This window comes from Callithrix jacchus, chromosome 22, assembly GCF_049354715.1.
Source record: "Callithrix jacchus isolate 240 chromosome 22, calJac240_pri, whole genome shotgun sequence".
Taxonomy (NCBI): domain Eukaryota; kingdom Metazoa; phylum Chordata; class Mammalia; order Primates; family Cebidae; genus Callithrix; species Callithrix jacchus.
In genome coordinates, this window is record NC_133523.1 from 22,691,993 (window position 1) to 22,709,896 (window position 17,904).

General features: G+C 38.8%; 1 protein-coding gene across 1 annotated transcript in view; it reads left to right on the forward strand.

Annotated features, from left to right (window-relative positions):
- The window catches only part of LOC144576479 (uncharacterized), a 30,660-nt gene extending 13,944 nt beyond the window's left edge, over window positions 1-16,716 (forward strand). The window contains exons 2-4 of the mRNA XM_078359824.1: window positions 2,043-2,169; window positions 2,648-2,743; window positions 13,730-16,716. Coding sequence (XP_078215950.1) covers window positions 2,043-2,169; window positions 2,648-2,743; window positions 13,730-16,050 — 2,544 coding nt within the window. The 3' untranslated portion in view covers window positions 16,051-16,716. The remainder of the gene's footprint in view (window positions 1-2,042; window positions 2,170-2,647; window positions 2,744-13,729) is intronic.
- The last annotated feature ends 1,188 nt before the right edge of the window (window positions 16,717-17,904 follow it).

Genomic DNA, 17,904 nt, shown 5'->3' on the forward strand with positions numbered 1-17,904 from the left:
GTTTAATTTTTTGTTTTTTGTTTTCTGAGACAGTCTTGCTCTGTTGCCCAGGCTGGAGTGCAGTGGTGTGATCTCGGCTCACTGCAACATTCGCCTGCCAGTTTTAAGCGATTCTTGTGCCTCGGCCTTCCCTAGTAGCTGAGATTACAGGCCCACATCATTATGCTCAGCTAATTTATATATTTTTAGTAGAGTTGGGGTTTTACCATGTTGGCCAGGTTTGCTTCAAACTCCTGACCTCAAGTGATCTGCCCACTTTGGCCTCCCAAAGTGCTGGGATTACAGGGTTGAGCCACTGTGCCCAGCCTGGCTGAGGTTTTTATTCTTTTTGAGATGGTATCTTGCTTTGTCGCCAGGCTGGAATGCAGTGGCATGATCTCAGCTCACTGCAGCTTCTACATCCTGGGTTCAAGCAATTCTCCTGCCTCAGCCTCCTAAATAGCTGGGATTACAGGTATTTACCACCACACCCAGCTAATTACTATTTTTGTATTTTTTTAATTTTTTTTTTTTTTTTAAGACAGGGTTTCACCATGTTTGTCAGGCTGATTTTGAACTCCCGACCTCAGGTGATCCACCTGCCTCGGCCTCCCAGAGTGCTAGGATTACAGGCATGAACCACCGCACCTGGCCACTTTTTTGGTATGTTTTAAGTAGAGACGGGGTTTCTCCATGTTGACCAGGATGGTCTCGAACTCCTGACCTCATGATTTACTCGCCTTGGCCTCTCAAAGTGCTGGGATTACAATAGTGAGCCACTGCACCCAGTCCATATTGTTTTAATTAAGTGCCTCATGTGACTCTAAGGCAAGGCCAGAATCAAGTATGTGGGGTTCAAGATACATTCATGAGAATTAAATTTTACCTCTGCACTAAAGAGTGGTCAGAGGGCTTGTTCTGTTTGGTTTGGTAGTGACAGGAAAGTGTGACCCATATTTTCATTACTGTAGAAGAAATTGCTGGTGTCCATGGTAGAAGACGGCACCTGAGGACAGAAAAATACTTTTGGGCTTCTGTGTTCTCCATTAGCTCTATGAAAAACACTATTAACAAAATGCTTATTTAAACAAGATAGTCTTTATTATATGGAAACTTCTGAAGCACTCAAAAAGGTACATATTTGTGTTTATGCCCTTAATTTGTTTTTTTTTGTCTTGTTTTGTTTTGTTTTTGCTTTTGAGACGGAGTTTCGCTGTTGTTACCCTGACTGGAGTGCAATGGCAGGATCTCGGCTCACCGCCACCTCTGCCTCCTGGGTTCAAGCAATTCTCCTGCCTCAGCCTCCTGAGTAGTTGGGACTACAGGCATGCACCACCATGCCCAGCTAATTTTTGTATTTTTTTAGTAGAGTCGGGGTTTCATCTTATTTGATTAAGATAGTCTCGATCTTTTGACCTTGTGATCCACCCACCTTGGCCTTCCAAAGTGATGGCATCATAGGCATGAGCCACAGCGCCCGGCTATGCCCTTAATTATATATGTTATTTATTTCCTTGTTTTGTTTTGTTTTGTGTTTGAGATGGCTTCTTAATCTTTGCTGCCCAGGCTGAAATGCAATGGAGCGATTTTGGCTCACGATAACCTTTACCTTTTGGGTTGAAGCAGTTCTCCTATCTCAGCCTTCTGAGTAGCTGGGCTTAGAGGCATATGCCACCACGCGTAGCTAATTTTGTATTTTTAGTCGAGATGGGGTTCCTCCTTGTTGATCAGGCTGGTCTCCTTACCTCAGGTTATCTGCCCACCTCGGCCTCCCAAAGTGCTGGGATTAAAGGCATGAGCCACCTCACTTAGTCTATTACATATGTTATTATCTAGAAAATTATTGTATATACACTGATGTTGTGCCTCTTGTGCCACTCTGTTTTCTCAGGATTAGAGAACACATTAGGAAATATTTCTGTGTACAAATTTATTTTATTGGATAATTTCTGTCACTCTTATAAATCAGAACCTGTTCTTGTTACTGTCTTATTTTACCTTGATTCAAATTATAAATTGTGTTGGCTACCTGGTGTATATGTTTGTGTGTTTGTGTTTTTCAGGGACTGTTGACATTTAGGGATGTGGCCATAGAATTCTCTCTGGAAGAGTGGCAATGCCTGGACACTGCACAGTGGAATTTATATAAAAATGTGATTTTAGAAAACTACAGAAACCTTGTCTTTCTGGGTAAGAATAATTTCAACACACAGTTTCTAATATATTCTAAAGGTTTTATTTCTCTTATTTGAAAAATGTATTTTGGTAACGTATGCTTTGCATAACTGATTTTCAGATCACTGTTTTTGAGAAACTCTTAAGTATTCATATAAATAGAAAAAATTTCTCTAATATGTTTCATCTTGACCTGAATTTACCACATTTCTGACCTGATCTGTGTCATTCACTCTAGATTAGTGGTAATTTGAGAAATTTTGGGACATATTGTTGCCCACACCTTAAAATCTAATTGCCAACACCAAGTTTTGACTCAGTATTACTGGGTAATAAAATTAAGAACTTACAAATTTAGAGTATTTTTCTGAATATTTAAAAATTTCTGTTATACGTTTGACTATTCTATTGTATCGTCTTTACTGAGCACATGACTATGTTGGTAATTGGAGAATATGAGCAAGATTCATGTTAGTTATTTGTAATCAAACAGGTATTGCTGTCTCTAAACCAGACCTGATCGCCGGTCTGGAGCAAGAAAAGGAGCCTTTGATTATGAAGAGAGATGAGATGGCAGGTGAACCCCCAGGTAAGTGAGAGTAAAAGTGAGTAAAACACATGACACAGATGAGGGTCCAAAGGTCAAAGAGAAAGCCAGTTCTTAAAATAGCAATTTGGGAATCTGTGTTTTAAAGAGAATAGTTTCTGAAAACGCTGAGTGTTTTTATTTGTTCTCACATTTGAGCATTTTCTGTCGTATGTTTTTAAATTCTCTAAGGTTTCTATTTACTTATTTGGTGATCTTCCTTCAAGTTCTCAGTGAGAACCAATGTCCTATTCATGGCATATAAGAGACTCTGCAATCTTAATGCTTCTTCTGTTTTTTTGGAGACACAGAAATATCTGCATAATTTTGAGCAACTTGATGTTAAATAATTTTTTAAATTATTTTTTTGCATCATATCTGAAATGTATGAGAAGTGGAGAAGTGATTTGTTTTTTTTCCTTTCCTTTTTCTTTTGGAAGGGAGGAAGACAGGAAGGTAGGAAAGGAGAAAAGGAGGGAGGGAGGAAGGAAGGGAGGGAGGGAGGGAGGCAGGGAGGGAGAGAAGGGAAGGCAGGAAATCGAGCAATGAGAGAGACATTGCCGACCTGGATCTAGAGGTCTACAAGTTGATTTCTTTTTCTTTTTTTTTTTTTTTGAGAGAAGGAAAGAAAAAAAAGGAGTGAAGGAGAGGAAGAATGAGGGAAAAAAAGAGGGAGAGAGAAGGGAAATGTTGCTTTATTCTAAAAACAATGGGTATTGATAATGGCCAATGAATGTTTCATTTGAACCTATTAGTAGGTGTGATGTGGTATTGACAAGAATGTATATTTTATATATTTAAAGTGGAGAGCTCTATAAATATTTATTAAGTTTACTTGTTCTGGATCTGAGTTCAAGTCCTTGATATCCTTATTAATTTTCTGTCTCGTTGAGTCTAAGTCTCTTTATAGGTCTTATGTATCTGGGTGTTAAGATCATTAGCTCTTCTTGTTGCATTGATCCTTTTACCACTATATCTTTGTTGCTTTAAGATCTATTTTATCAGATACGAGAGTTGCAACTCCTGCTTTTTATTTATTCATTTATTTTTGCTCTCCGTTTGGTTGGTAAATCTTTCTCCATCCCTTTGTTTTGAGTCTTTGTGTATCCTTGCATGTGAAATGGGTCTGGATGTAACATGCCATTGGGTTTTGGCTGTATCTTTTGATTGGAGGATTTATTCGATTTAAATTTAGGGTTACTGCCATTTGATGTTAACTGGCTGTTTTATCCATTCGTTGATGTAAATTCTTTATGTTGATGCTCTTTACTGTTTGGTATATTTTTAGAAAGGTTAATACTGGTTGTTTCTTTCTATGTGTAATGCTGCTTTCAGAAGCTCTTGTAAAACAGGTCTGGTGGTAACAAATCTATGAGTACTTGCTTGTTCATAAAAGATTTTATTTTTCCTTCAGTTGTGAAGCTTAGTTTGGCTGGATATGAAATTGTGGGCTGAAAGTTCTGTTCTTTAAGGATGTTGAATATTGGCCCCCACTCTCTTCTGGCTTGTAGAATTTCTGCTGAGAGATCTGCTGTAAGTCTGATAGGCTTGCCTTTGTGGGTAACCTGACCTTTCTCACTGGCTGCCCTTAGTATTTTCTCCTTCATTTCAACCCTGGTGAATCTAACGATTGTGTGCCTTGGGGTTGCTCTTCTTGAGGAATATCTTTGTGGTGTTCTCTGTATTACCTGGGGTTGAGTATTGTCCTGCTTTGCTAGTTTAGGAAAATTTTCCTGAATAATATCCTGAAGAATATTTTCCAGCTTGGATTCATTCTCTCCGTCGCATTCAGGTACACCTATCAAACGTAAATTTGGTCTTTTCACATAGTCCCACAGTTCTTGGAGACTTTGCTCATTCCTTTTTATCTTTTTTTCTCTATTCTTGTCTTCTCGTTATATTTAATTAAGTTGGACTTTGACCTCTGATATCCTTTCTTCTGCTTTAACAATTCGAGTGTTTAAACCTGTGCATACTTCTTGGAGTTCCTGTATTGTATTCTTCAGTTCCATTAATTCACTTATATTCCTCTCTAAGTTGTCTATTCTCATTAGTATTTCGTCAAACTTTTTTTCAAAGTTCTTAGTTTCTTTACATTGAACTGCAACATGTTCTTTTAACTCACAGAAATTTCTTATTATTCATCTTCTGAAGCCTGATTCTGTTAATAAGATGTGCTCATTCTCCATCAAGTCTTGTTCCCTTGTTGATGAGGAACTGTGATCTGTGATCCTCTTTAGAGGGAGAGGCATTCTGATGTTGAGTATTCTCAGACATTTTATGCTGGTTTCTTCCCATCATTGTAAATTTATCCACCTTTCATCTTTGTAATTACCAACGTTCAAATTAGGTCTCTGAGTGGACGTCCAAGTTGTTAATTCCCAGGGCCAAAATATGAGCCACTTACTGCGCCAGCCAAAACAGTGGCGTTAAGACTGATGGTGCTTTTCTGCCCAGGAATCTTTAGTCTGGCTTTCTTGTTGAGTCTATAATAGGTGACTCTGCATTCCCGGAGCTCCAAACCTCGGTCAGAAGGCTAACCAGTCCAATTTACTCTGCACCGAGAGCTGCCGCGCCGAGGTGCTGGCAAAACCACTGCGCCGGCCACAAGAGTCATGCTGGCGACCCGTGTGGCTCCTCCAAACCTCGGTCAAAAGGGGAACCAGTCCCGTTTACTCTGCACTGAGAGCTGCCGCGCCGAGGTGCCAGTGAAACCGCTGCACCAGCCACAAGTGTCGCACTGGCGACCCGTGGAGCTCCTTCACTGGGAATCTTCTGCTCTGCGAGCTACCAATATTTGTCTGAAAGTGTGGCATCCTCTCCTTGTCTGAGCTTTCACTGGGAGCTGCAGTCCCAAGATGTTAGCGATCGGCCATCTTGGATCGTTTCCTCTTTTTTTTTTTGAGACAGAGCATCACTCTGTTGCCCAGGCTAGATCACAGTGGCACAATCTCGTTTCACATCAACTCTCCCTGCTGGGTTTAAGCATTTCTCCTGCCTCAGCCTTCCAAGTAGCTGGGATTACAGGTGTGTGCCACTACACCACGCTAATTTTGTATTTTTAGTAGAGATGAAGTTTCACCATGTTGGCCAGGCCAGTCTTGAACTCCTGCCCTCAAGTGATTTGTCTGCCTCAGCTTCCCAAAGTGCTGGGATTACAGGTGTGAGCCACTGTTTCCAGCCTTTTTTTATTTCCCTCACATTTTATCTTGTTTGTATTTCTATAATCTTCACATGTAGTCTTGAAATTTTAAAATATGCTATTTTTGGACCAGGCATGTTGGCTCACGCCTATAATCCTAGCACTTTGGGAGGCCGAGGTGATGGATCACAAGGTCAAGAGATCGAGATCATCCTGATCAACAAGGTGAAACCCTGTCTCTACTAAAATACAAAAAAATTAGCTCGGCATAAAGGTGCACTCCTGTAGTTCTAGCTACCTGAGGGGCTGAGGCAGGAGAATTGCTTGAACCCAGGAGGCAGAGGTTTTAGTGAGCCGAGATCGTGCCATTGCACTCCAATCTGGGTAACAACAGCAAAACTCCATCTCAAAAAAATCAAAAAATCAAAAATAAAATAGAGTATGCTTTTTCTGCTTCCTTTTTTTCTCATGCTTGCTTTGACTATTTAAAGTATATCATAGTTTCATGTAAATTTTAGAATTATGTTTTTTATTACTGTTTAAAACAAATGCCAGTGGAATTTTGATAGGGAGTTTATTGAATCTATATGTTACTTAGGATAACATGACACTTTAATAATATTTATTCTTTTAATTTATAGACATAACATATCTTCAAATTTATTTACGTCTTTTTTTTTGAGACGGAGTTTCTCTCATCACCCAGCCTGGAGTGTAATGGCACGATCTGGGCTCACCGCAACCTCTGCCTACTGGATTCAAGCAATTCTCCTGTGTCAGCCTGCCGAGTAGCTGGGACTGCAGGCGTGCACCACCATGCCCAGCTAATTTTTGAATTTTTAGTAGAGACGAAGTTTCACCTCATTGATCAGGATAATCTCGATCTCTTGACCTCATGATCCACCCACCTCAGCTTCCCCAAGTTCTGGGACTATAGGCATGAGCCACCAAGCCTGGCCTATTTATTTCTTTTCTAATTACTTTCATTTATATGTTTCTCATTGTAATAATTTTGTACCTCCCTGGTTAAATTTGTTCTCTGAAATTTATTAATTTAATGATGTTCTAAATAAAATTTTTTTCCTCTACTTTATCAGATAGTTTAAGTTCATGGAACCTTACCTTGTATGTTAGTTTTATGTTTTTCTAATTTACTGAGTTTATTTTATGATTTAAACAAGTTTTAATTGTACTGTTTGTGTTTATATATGTGATTATGAGCTACAGCCAGCAACTTTTAACTTACTTGTCTTTAATTTCAATTGCTTTTTTTCATTTTTTGACTAATCTGCTACATACTTTCAGCATTACGTTAAACTAGCAGCATTGGTAATGGGCACAATATAGTTTTGCATTGGCATCTGTGTATAGAAGGAGAAAACACCTCAAGTTTATTGTTGTTGTTGTTGATTTTGTTTTTTTTGTTGTTGTTCTTTTTTTTTTGAGACGAAGTTTTGCTCGTTACCCAGGCTGCAGTGCAATGGCGCGATCTCGGCTCACCACAACCTCTGCCTCCTGGGTTCAGGCAATTCTCCTGCCTCAGCCTCTAGAGTAGCTGGGATTACAGGCACGTGCCACGATGGCCAGCTAATATTTTGTATTTTTAATAGAGACAGGGATTCATCATGTTGACCAGGATGGTCTCGATCTCATGACTGCATGATCCACCCGCCTCGGCCTCCTAAAGTGCTTGGATTACAGGCTTGAGCCACCACTCCCGGCCAGTTGTTTTTTTGTTTTTATATTTGTTTTTGTTTTTTGAGGTGATGTCTCACTCTGTCAACCAGGCTGGAGTGCAGTGGCATGATCTCAGCTCTCTACAACCTCCATTTCCCGGATTCAAGTGATTCTTTTGACTCAGCCTCCTGTGTAGGTGAGATTACAGGTGTATGCCACCACACCTGTTTTATTTTTCATATTTTTAGTAGAGAGGGGGTTTCACTATGTTAGCCACGATGGTCTCAATCTCCTCACCTTGTGGTCCACATGACTTGGCCTTCGAAAGTGCTAGGATTGTAGGTGCGAGCCACTGCACCAAGCTCAAATTTTTATAAACTGGTTTCAGAAGGTTATTTTTTGAAAATGATAAGTTGTATTTTATTAAGGTGAAAATATTTTAGTTTGTGACAGACACTATTAAAAAAATGAAGACTGGGTGCAGTAGCTCACGCCTGTATTCCCAGCACTTTGGCAGGCTGATGGGGGTAAATCATGAGGTCAGGAGATGGAGACCATCCTGGCCAACATGGTGAAACCCTGTCTCTACTTTTAAAAGCCAAAATTAGGTGGCATGTGCCCATAATGCCAGCTACTTGAGAGGCCAAGGCAGGAGAATCGCCTGAATGTGGGAGGTAGAGGTTGCAGTGAGCCAAAATCATGCCAGTGTACTGCAGCCTGGGCAACAGAGGGAGACTCCATATAAGAGTGAGAACATGCAGTGTTTGGTTTTCTGTTCTTGTGTCAGTTTGCTGAGAATGATGGTTTCCAGCTTCTTTCAAGTAAAGGAAATGAACTCATTCTTTTTTTTTTTTTTTGGCTGCATAGTATTCCATGGCGTACATGTGCCATATTTTCTTTACATAAACAAAAATTCTTAGAGATCCCAGTTAAGTTCGAAGAGGATAAGTGGTTCTGGGACCACTTCTTTTGTTTGACCCTAAGGGTGATGGTATGTTCTGTGGCTTTTTAGTAGAGAGGGGTTGTTGCTTTGTCATAAGGCTGCTTGGTTTAGGGTCTACCTTTAGTTGGCTTGTTATAAGAAACTTGGATAGTTTAAATTCCCATTTTATTTTTCAGACAGACTGAATTTTGTGGGGGGACTTTGTTCTGTAGTGCAGACACTAGACCAGGTTTCTGCAGTTCGGTCTGCATATCATGGGCCTTATATCAAAATGTGGATGATTATAGCTTTCAGCGAGTACCAGAAAGGATCTTTCCAGGTCACTGGGTGGGTTTCTGTGTCGGTAAAACTGCCCAGAAACTGTGGCTCAGGGAGCTGGAACTGAGTCATTGAACTGCTTCAGAGACCACAGTAAAGGCCAGGGTCTGCAGGCCTGCCCACGTGGCTATAAATAGGTATCTTCCCACCAGCCTCTGAAAAAGCAGGATCTTTCCCAGACTTTGGCTGGGAGGAGTTTGGGATGGTTACATACTCAGTTCAGATTTCTCAGTGGGACCAAGTTGGGTGGGCCATGTCCTAGTCTGTAGTTAGGAACGGGATTTTGTAGTTTGCACCTAGGGCCTTCTGAAAAAACTTTCAATCTTGTGGTGTATGAGAGTTCCACAAGTCTCTCTCTGGATCTCAAAGCTATCAAAGGCACTTATTTTGAGATGGAGTCTTGCTACAGAATTCAGTCTGGTTTTGAAATCTTAACCTGAAGCAGTTCTCTAAACTCAATGTACCGTGTATTTTTCATTTCAGGTGTGAGCCATGATACCTGGCTGTCTCATAAAGGCATTTTTGTCAGGGATGGCTGACAAATTGTCTTGCTGTGCAGGAGATAACAAATTAGGGCATCTTTTATTCTCCCATCTTACTGACTTCATTCTCCCTATATATTTTTATTCTCCATTTTCTATTTCAAATTAGTCTGGAATTTTAGATTCAGAAATTTAGAACAGTATGCTAGAATTTACATGTAATACTTGAAGTAAATTAAATACTTAGTAGGTGCTCCGTATTTACTAAAACAGTTACTTACAAATTTGAGCTCGCTGCGGGAAAAAATAACTCTATGATTAGCACCCACTTTTTCCAGTCTAATAATATATACCTAAATAATATAATTTATTCTGAAATATTGGTTTTGTATATCAGACTCTCTAACCATATTCTGCAATATATGTTTTTATATATTTAACACCGATATATGTTTAGCATTATATATATATATTTAGCAATGTAAGGCTAATTTTTGCTTCTAATGTTGGATTACAGCAGTTTTATTTTGTGTAAGAATAGCATGTATTTAAAACATAAAATTATGTCTGGTTTTTGTTTTTGTTTTTATTGAGATGGAGCCTTGTTCTGTTGCCCAGGCTGTAGTGCAGTGGTGCAATCTCGGCTCACTGAAACTTCCACCTCCCAGGTTCAAGTGATTCTTCTGCCTCAGCCTCCTGACTAGCTGGGACTATGGGCCCTCACCACCACACCCGGCAAATTTTTGCATTTTCGGTAGAGACCAGGTTTTACCATGTTGACCAGGCTGATCTTGAACTCCTGACCTCAGGTGATCCACCTGCCTTGTTCCAAAGTTCTGGGATTACAGGTGTGAGCCACCACAGTCAGCTCAAAATTATCTTGTTTTGTTTTTGAGATGAAGTTTTGCTCCTGTTGCCTAGGTTGGAGTGGAATGGCGTGATCTCGGCTTACTGCCACCTCTGCCTCCTGGTTTAAGTGATTCTCCTGCCTCAGCCTCCCAAGTAGCTGGAATTACAGGTGCTCACCACCACATCTGGCTAATTTTTGTATTTTTAGTAGAGAGGGGCTTCACCACATTGGCTAGGCTGGTCTTGAAGTCTTGACCTCAGGTGATTTATCCGCCTCAGCCTCCCAAAGTGCTGCAATTAGAGGTTTAAGCCACCACACCCAGCCTTCTAGTTTTTTTAAATGATTATGTATTAAAAGATTCTCAGAGGCTGGGCACAGTGGCTCAAGCCTGTAATCCCAGCACTTTGGGAGGCTGAGGCGGGTGGATCACGAGATCAAGAGATGAGACGATCCTTGTCAACATGGTGAAACCCCATTTCTACTAAAAATACAAAAAGTTACCTGGGCATGGTGGCACATGCCTGTAATTCCAGCTACTCAGGAGGCTGAGGCAGAAGAATTGCCTGAACAAAGGAGGAGGATGTTGCGGTGAGCCAAGATCACACCATTGCACTCCAGCCTGGGTAAGAAGAGCGTCTCAAAAAAAAAAAAAGTTTCTCAGAGTCTTTTGGTTTTGATAATACTGCATTTTTTTTGGAATTATACTGTCATATAGCGTATGCTAAGGATTCAGAATACCTGCCTTCCATGAGTACAGTTACAGTCAAATATTACAGTTTCCTAGACACATTATTTTTAATGCTATATCAATGTTGCCTGCAAGATTTTATGAGTAAACATTTCTCTCTTATCAAATAGTTTTGTCATTCTGTATTAGTGTACTTTTTCAGTTTAAAATCTGTTTATTGATGCAGGAGAGAATGTGGAGAAATAACACTTCTACACTGTTGGTGGGAGTATAAACTAGTTAAACCATTGTGGAAGACAGTGTGGCACTTCCTCAAGGTCCTAGAAATAGAAATTCCATTTGACCCAGCAATCCCATTGCTGGGTATATACCCTAAGGATTATAAATCATTCTGTTATAAAGACACATACACACATATGTTCATAGCAGCACTGTTTATAATAGCAAAGACCTGAAACCAACTTAAATGCCCATCAATGATAGACTGGACAAGGACAATGTGGCACAGATATACCATGGAACACTATGCAGCCATAAAAAATGATGAGTTTGTGTCCTTTGTTAGGGACATAGATGAATCTGGAAACCATCATTCTCAGCAAACTGACCCAAGAACAGAAAATCCAGCACCACATGTTCTCACTCATAGGCAGGTGTTGAACAGTGAGAACACATGGACACAGGTGGAAAGCATCACACACTGGGGTCTGTTGGCAAAGGCTAGGGGAGGGACAGCAGGAAGTGTGGAGGTTCAGGAGAGATAACATGGGGAGAAATGGCAGATATAGTGTGGGTGATGGGGAGATGGAAGCAGAAAACCACATTGGCATCTATGTACCTAGGCAGCAATCCTGTGTCATCTGCACATGTACCCCAGAACCTAAAGTACAATAAAAAAAAATCTGTTTATTGTGGTTTTTGTTTTACCTTTTTAGATAATTTGCAAAATTCTGTTGTATACTTTAAGTCAATGTGGGATTTAATTAAGAAATAAGCAAGCCGTATGTTTATCCCAGTCATATTATATATATATGTATTTGTCTATAAATATGACCCCAGTTTTGATTATGCCTTATGTTGAATGTATTCTTAGCTGATTTTCAATGGTGGTTTTATCTCATTTAAGTGATTTGTCATGGAGACAGTCTCACTTGAATTTTGTGTTCAATTATAAATATATATTTCTTTCATGTGCGAGATACAATTCTGTGATTTGAAGGTAAAGATTTATGATTCTGTATTTATAAAATTTATCTTTAAAACAAAATGTTGTAAAACCACATACAGTAAATTTTCCCATCTAAAATCTATTTCAGTTTATATTTCATGGCCAGGCATGGTAGTGACTCACATCTTTGATCCCAGGATTTTGGGAGGCTAAGACAGGAGAATCACTTGAGCCCAAAAGTATGACACTAACCTGGGAAGTGTACAAAGATTCTCTTTCTGCAACAAAAAAAAAAAGAAAAATTTAAAAATAGCCAGGCATGGTGGTGTGCACTTGTGGTCCCAGCTTCTTGGGAGATTGGTTGTGCATGATTACTTTAACCTGAGAGTTCGAGGCTACAGTGAGCCATAATTGTGCCACTTTACTCAAACTTGGGTGACAGAATGAGAACCTGTCTCAAAGAATCGACACTTCAGGGAAGTTTAGCATATTTATATATTTTTGCTAATGACTTGTATAAATTTTTCATCTTGTGAAACTACAACTCAATACCCATTAAGTAATAACTGCCCATTTTATCCTCTCTCCAGCCCTTGACAAACACTTTTGTACCTTTTGTTTCGATGAATGTGACTAATTAAAATACCTCATATAAGTGGAATCATATAGTATCCATCATTTTATTGCTGGCTTCATGTGGCATAATATTCTCCAAGTTGATCTTAAAATGTAACAAGATTTATTTAAAGGTAAATAATATTCCAGTGTGTGTCTATGTGTGTATAACTTTTTCTTTTTTTTGGTGGCCTAGGCTGGAGTGCAGTGGCACAATCTCACTCACTGCAGCCTTCACCTCCTGGGTTCAAATAATTCTCCTACCTCAGCCCCCCATGTAGCTGGGATTACAAGCACGTGCCACCACACACAGCTAATTTTTGTATATTTAGTAGAGAAAAGGTTTCACCATGTTAGCTAGGCTGGTCTCAAACTCCTGGCCTCAGGTGATCTGCCCAACTCAGCCTCCCAAAGAGATAGGATTATACACATGAGTCATGTGTATTATACGCATGCGCTAATGGGATTTTTGTAGAGATTATGTTGAATCCGTTCACCAAGTTTGGCTGCACTGACATCTTTGAAAAATTAAATGCTGTTGGGCGTGGTGGCTCATGCTTGTAATCTCAGCATTTTGGGAGGCTGAGGTGGGTGGATCACGAGGTCAAGGGATCGAGACCATCCTGGTCAACATAATGAAACCCTGTCTTTAATAAAAATACAAATAATTAGCTGGCATAGTGACATGTTTCTATAATCCCAGCTACTCAGGAGGCTGAGGCAGGAGAATTGCCTGAACCCAGGAGGTGGAGGTTGCCATGAGCTGAGATTGCACCATTGCACTCCAGCCTAAGTAAGAAGAGTGAAACTCCATTTCAAAAAATATAAATAAAATAAAATAAATAATTGTAAGAAGTAAAATTGGCAATTTACTTCTAAAACCATTATGTTATGTTGGGAAGTAGAAAAAGCTGTATTGGATAAATGTGACAGAATTTCTTTTCTTCTGTGTGGCTTTTTGCATTGTACTCACCTGGGGCAATGCACTCACTTAATTACAACCTGCAGTGTCATCTTGCTTCTGTCGTTTGTGTAATTTTATAAATTATATTTGGAAAGTGTTTATCTGAGCCTGTAAAGTAATGTGTTATTTTTATTTCTTTCAGTAATGTGTTCTCATTTTGCCCAAGAGTTTTGGCCAGAGCAGAACATACAAGATTCTTCTCAAAACATGACACTGAGAAGATATGAAAAATGTGGAAAGGAGAATTTTCAATTAAATGGCTGCAAAAGTGTGGCTGAGTGTAAGGTTTACAAAGGAGATTTTAATGGACTTAACCAGTGTTTACCAACTACCCAGAGCAAGATGTTTCCGTGTGATAAATATGTGCGAGTCTTTCATAAATTTCCACATTCAGATGTGGAAGATAAGATCAAACATATGGAAAATAAACATTTCAAAGGTGAAGAATGTGGCATATCATTTTGCATGCTTTCACGCCTAACTCAACATAAAAGAATTTATACTAAAGTGAATTTCTTCAAATGTGAAGAATGTGAAAAAGCTATTAACCAGTCTTCAAAGCTTACTACACATAAGGGAATTTATACGTGTGAGAAACTCTACAAATGTCAAGAATGTGACAACGCTTTTAACAAATTCTCAAACCTTACTACGTATAAAAAAAATTATACTCGAGAAAAATCATACAAATGTGAAGAATGTGGCAAAGCCTTTAAGCGATCCTCAACTCTTACTACACATAAGAGAATTCATACAGGAGAGAAACCCTACAAATGTGAGGAATGTGGCAAAGCCTTTAATCATTTCTCAAATCTTACTACACATAGGAGAATTCATACCAGAGAGCAACTCTACATTTGTGAAGAATGTGGCAAAGCGTTTACCCGATCCTCAAGTCTTACTGCACATAAGATAATTCATACCAAAGAGAAACTTTACAAATGTGAAAAATGTGGCAAAACTTTTAAACGATCCTCAAGTCTTAGTGAACATAAGAAAATTCATACTGAAGAGAAACCCTACAAATGTGAAAAATGTGGCACAGCTTTTAGACTTTCCTCAGCGCTTACTAAACATAAAAGAATTCATACTGGTGAGAAACCCTACAAATGTGAAGAATGTGGAAAAGCTTTTAACCGATTTTCAATACTTACTCAACATAAAAACATTCATACTGGTGAGCAACCCTACAAATGTGAGAAATGTGGCAAAGCTTTTACCCAATCCTCAACTCTTACTGCACATAAGATAATTCATACCAGAGAGAAACCCTACAAATGTGAGGAATGTGGCAAAACTTTTAAACGATCCTCAAATCTTGGTGAACATAAGAAAATTCATACTGAAGAGAAACCCTACAAATGTGAGGAATGTGGCAAAGCTTTTAAACTCTACTCAGCGCTTACTAAACATAAAAGAATTCATACTGGTGAGAAACCCTACAAATGTGAAGAATGTGGAAAAGCTTTTAACCAATCCTCAAAACTTACTCAACATAAAAACATTCATACTGGAGAGCAACCCTACAAATGTGAGGAATGTGGCAAAGCTTTTTCCCGATCCTCAACTCTTACTGAACATAAGATAATTCATACTGGAGAGAAACCCTACAAATGTGAGGAATGTGGCAAAACTTTTAAACGATCCTCAAATCTTAGTGAACATAAGAAAATTCATACTGAAGAGAAACCCTACAAATGTGAGGAATGTGGCAAAGCTTTTAAACTCTCCTCAGTGCTTACTAAACATAAAAGAATTCATACGGGTGAGAAACCCTACAAATGTGAAGAATGTGGAAAAGCTTTTAACCGATCCTCAAAACTTACACAACATAAAAACATTCATACTGGAGAGCAACCCTACAAATGTGAGGAATGTGGCAAAGCTTTTACCCGATCCTCAACTCTTACTGCACATAAAAGAATTCATACTGGTGAGAAACCCTACAAATGTCAAGAATGTGGCAAAGCTTTTAAACTCTCCTCAGCCCTTACTATACATAAAAGAATACACACTGGTGAGAAACCCTACAAATGTGAAGAATGTGGAAAAGCTTTTAAGAAATCCTCAATACTTACCGAACATAAAAACATTCATACTGAAGAGAAACCCTACGAATGTAAAGAATGTGGCAAAGCTTTTAAACAATCATCAACCCTTACTACACATAAAAGAATTCATACTGGTGAGAAACCCTACAAGTGTGAAGAATGTGGGAAAGCTTTTAAACACTCTCACTCCCTTACTACACATAAGAGGATTCATACTGGAGAGAAACCTTACAAATGTGAAGAATGTGGCAAAGCTTTTAAACACTCCCACTCCCTTACTACACATAAGAGGATTCATACCGGAGAGAAACCCTACAAATGTGAAGAATGTGGGAAAGCTTTTAACCGATCCTCAAGTCTTACTGTACATAAGAAAATTCATACTGAAGAGAAACCCTACAAATGTGAATAATGTGGCAAAGCTTTTAAACACTCCTCAGCGCTTACTACACATAAAAGAATTCATACTGGTGAGAAACCCTACAAATGTGAAGAATGTGGAAAAGCTTTTTACCAATCCTCAAAACTCTGAACATAAGAAACTTCATACTGGAAAGAAACCCTGCAAATGTGAGGAATGTGGCAAAGCTTTTAACTGATCCTCAAAACTTACTGAACATAAAATAATTCAACTGGAGAGAAACCCTATAAATGTGAGAGATGTGACAAAGCTTTTAACCAATCTGCGAACCTTGCTAGACATAAAAATATTTATATTGGAGAGAAAAATCTACAAAACTGAAAGATGTGACAATGATTTTGACAACAGCTTAAGCTTTTCTAAATATAAAGAAAGTCGTACTGGTGAAACATACTAGAAATGTAAAGAATGTGTCAAAGACTTTAAATAGTTTTCAAACTTGATTGTACGTAAGATAATTCATACTGGAGAAAACTAAGTGTGAAGTATTTGGCAATACTGTTAATGCCCAAATCTTATCGCACAGGAAAGCATTTATACTTGAGAAAAATTGTACAAATACAAAGGATATGGAATAGCCATTAATCTCTGCTCACATCTTAATATCAGAATGTTTGCACTTAATAAAACCATAATAAATGGAATTACTGTCAAAAAGGAAAATATAAGCCTTTAAAGCTAAGTGTATTCATTTTGAAGACAAATATTACAAACATAAAGAACGTTTTAGTACATTTACGTGTATCACAGATCTTATCACCCACATTTTGTACTAGGGAAAAACCCTGAAGCAGTTGCTCAAACTTTATTCAACATCAGGCATTCTGTATTGGAGAAAAATTCTGCAAACGTAATAAATTTGGAAAAACCTACTTTTCAAAACCTATAGCTTAGAAAACACAAGAGAGTTTATACTAAAATATGTTTTTGCAGGCCAGAAATGGTGGCTCACACCTGAAATCCCAGTACTTTGGGAGGCCGAGGCAGGTGGATCACCTCAGGTCAAGAGTTCGAGACTAGCCTGGTCGACATGGCAAAGCATCATCCTTACAAAAAATATAAAAATTACCCAGGCATGGTGGCTGGTGCCTGTAATGTATTTTCAGCTACTCAGGAGGCTGAGACAGGAGAATCACTTGAACCTGGGAGCAGTGAGCGAAGATTGTGCCATTGCACTCCCACCTGGCTGACAAGACTGAAACTCTGTCTTAATATATATATATACACACACACACACACATATATTTGGAGATGCAGTAAATATAAAACTATTTTAATACTAAGTTTATGTAAATATCAGATAACTTCCAGTAAAAATATCTAAGGCACTGACTGCAACATTACAGTAAATCAGAGTGCTGAGTATAAAAAAATAATCCAGAGCTAAAGTTGGTAGATAAATCATTTGCGTATAACTGTAAAAGATGCAAAAAGTTTGAAAAGTTATAATTACATTCAAAGTACACTTTTAGCATGGTGGCTCACAACTGTAATCCCAGCACTTTGGGAGGCGGAGGCAGGTGGATCACCTGAGGTGAGGAGTTCAAGACCAGCCTGATCAAAATGGAGAAACCCCATCGCTACTAAAGATACAAAATTAGCTGGGCGTGGTGGCCCACACCTGTAATCCAGCTACTTGGGAGGCTGAGGCAGGAGAATCGCTTCAGTCCAGGAGGTGGAGATTGTGGTAAGCTGAGATCATGGCATTGCACTGCAGACTGGGCAACAAGAGCAAAACTTCATCTAAAATAAATTTATATATATATATATATATATATATATATATACCTTAAAAAAAAACCAGATTTGTAACATGAATAATTTCATAATTTCAACTGTCAAATT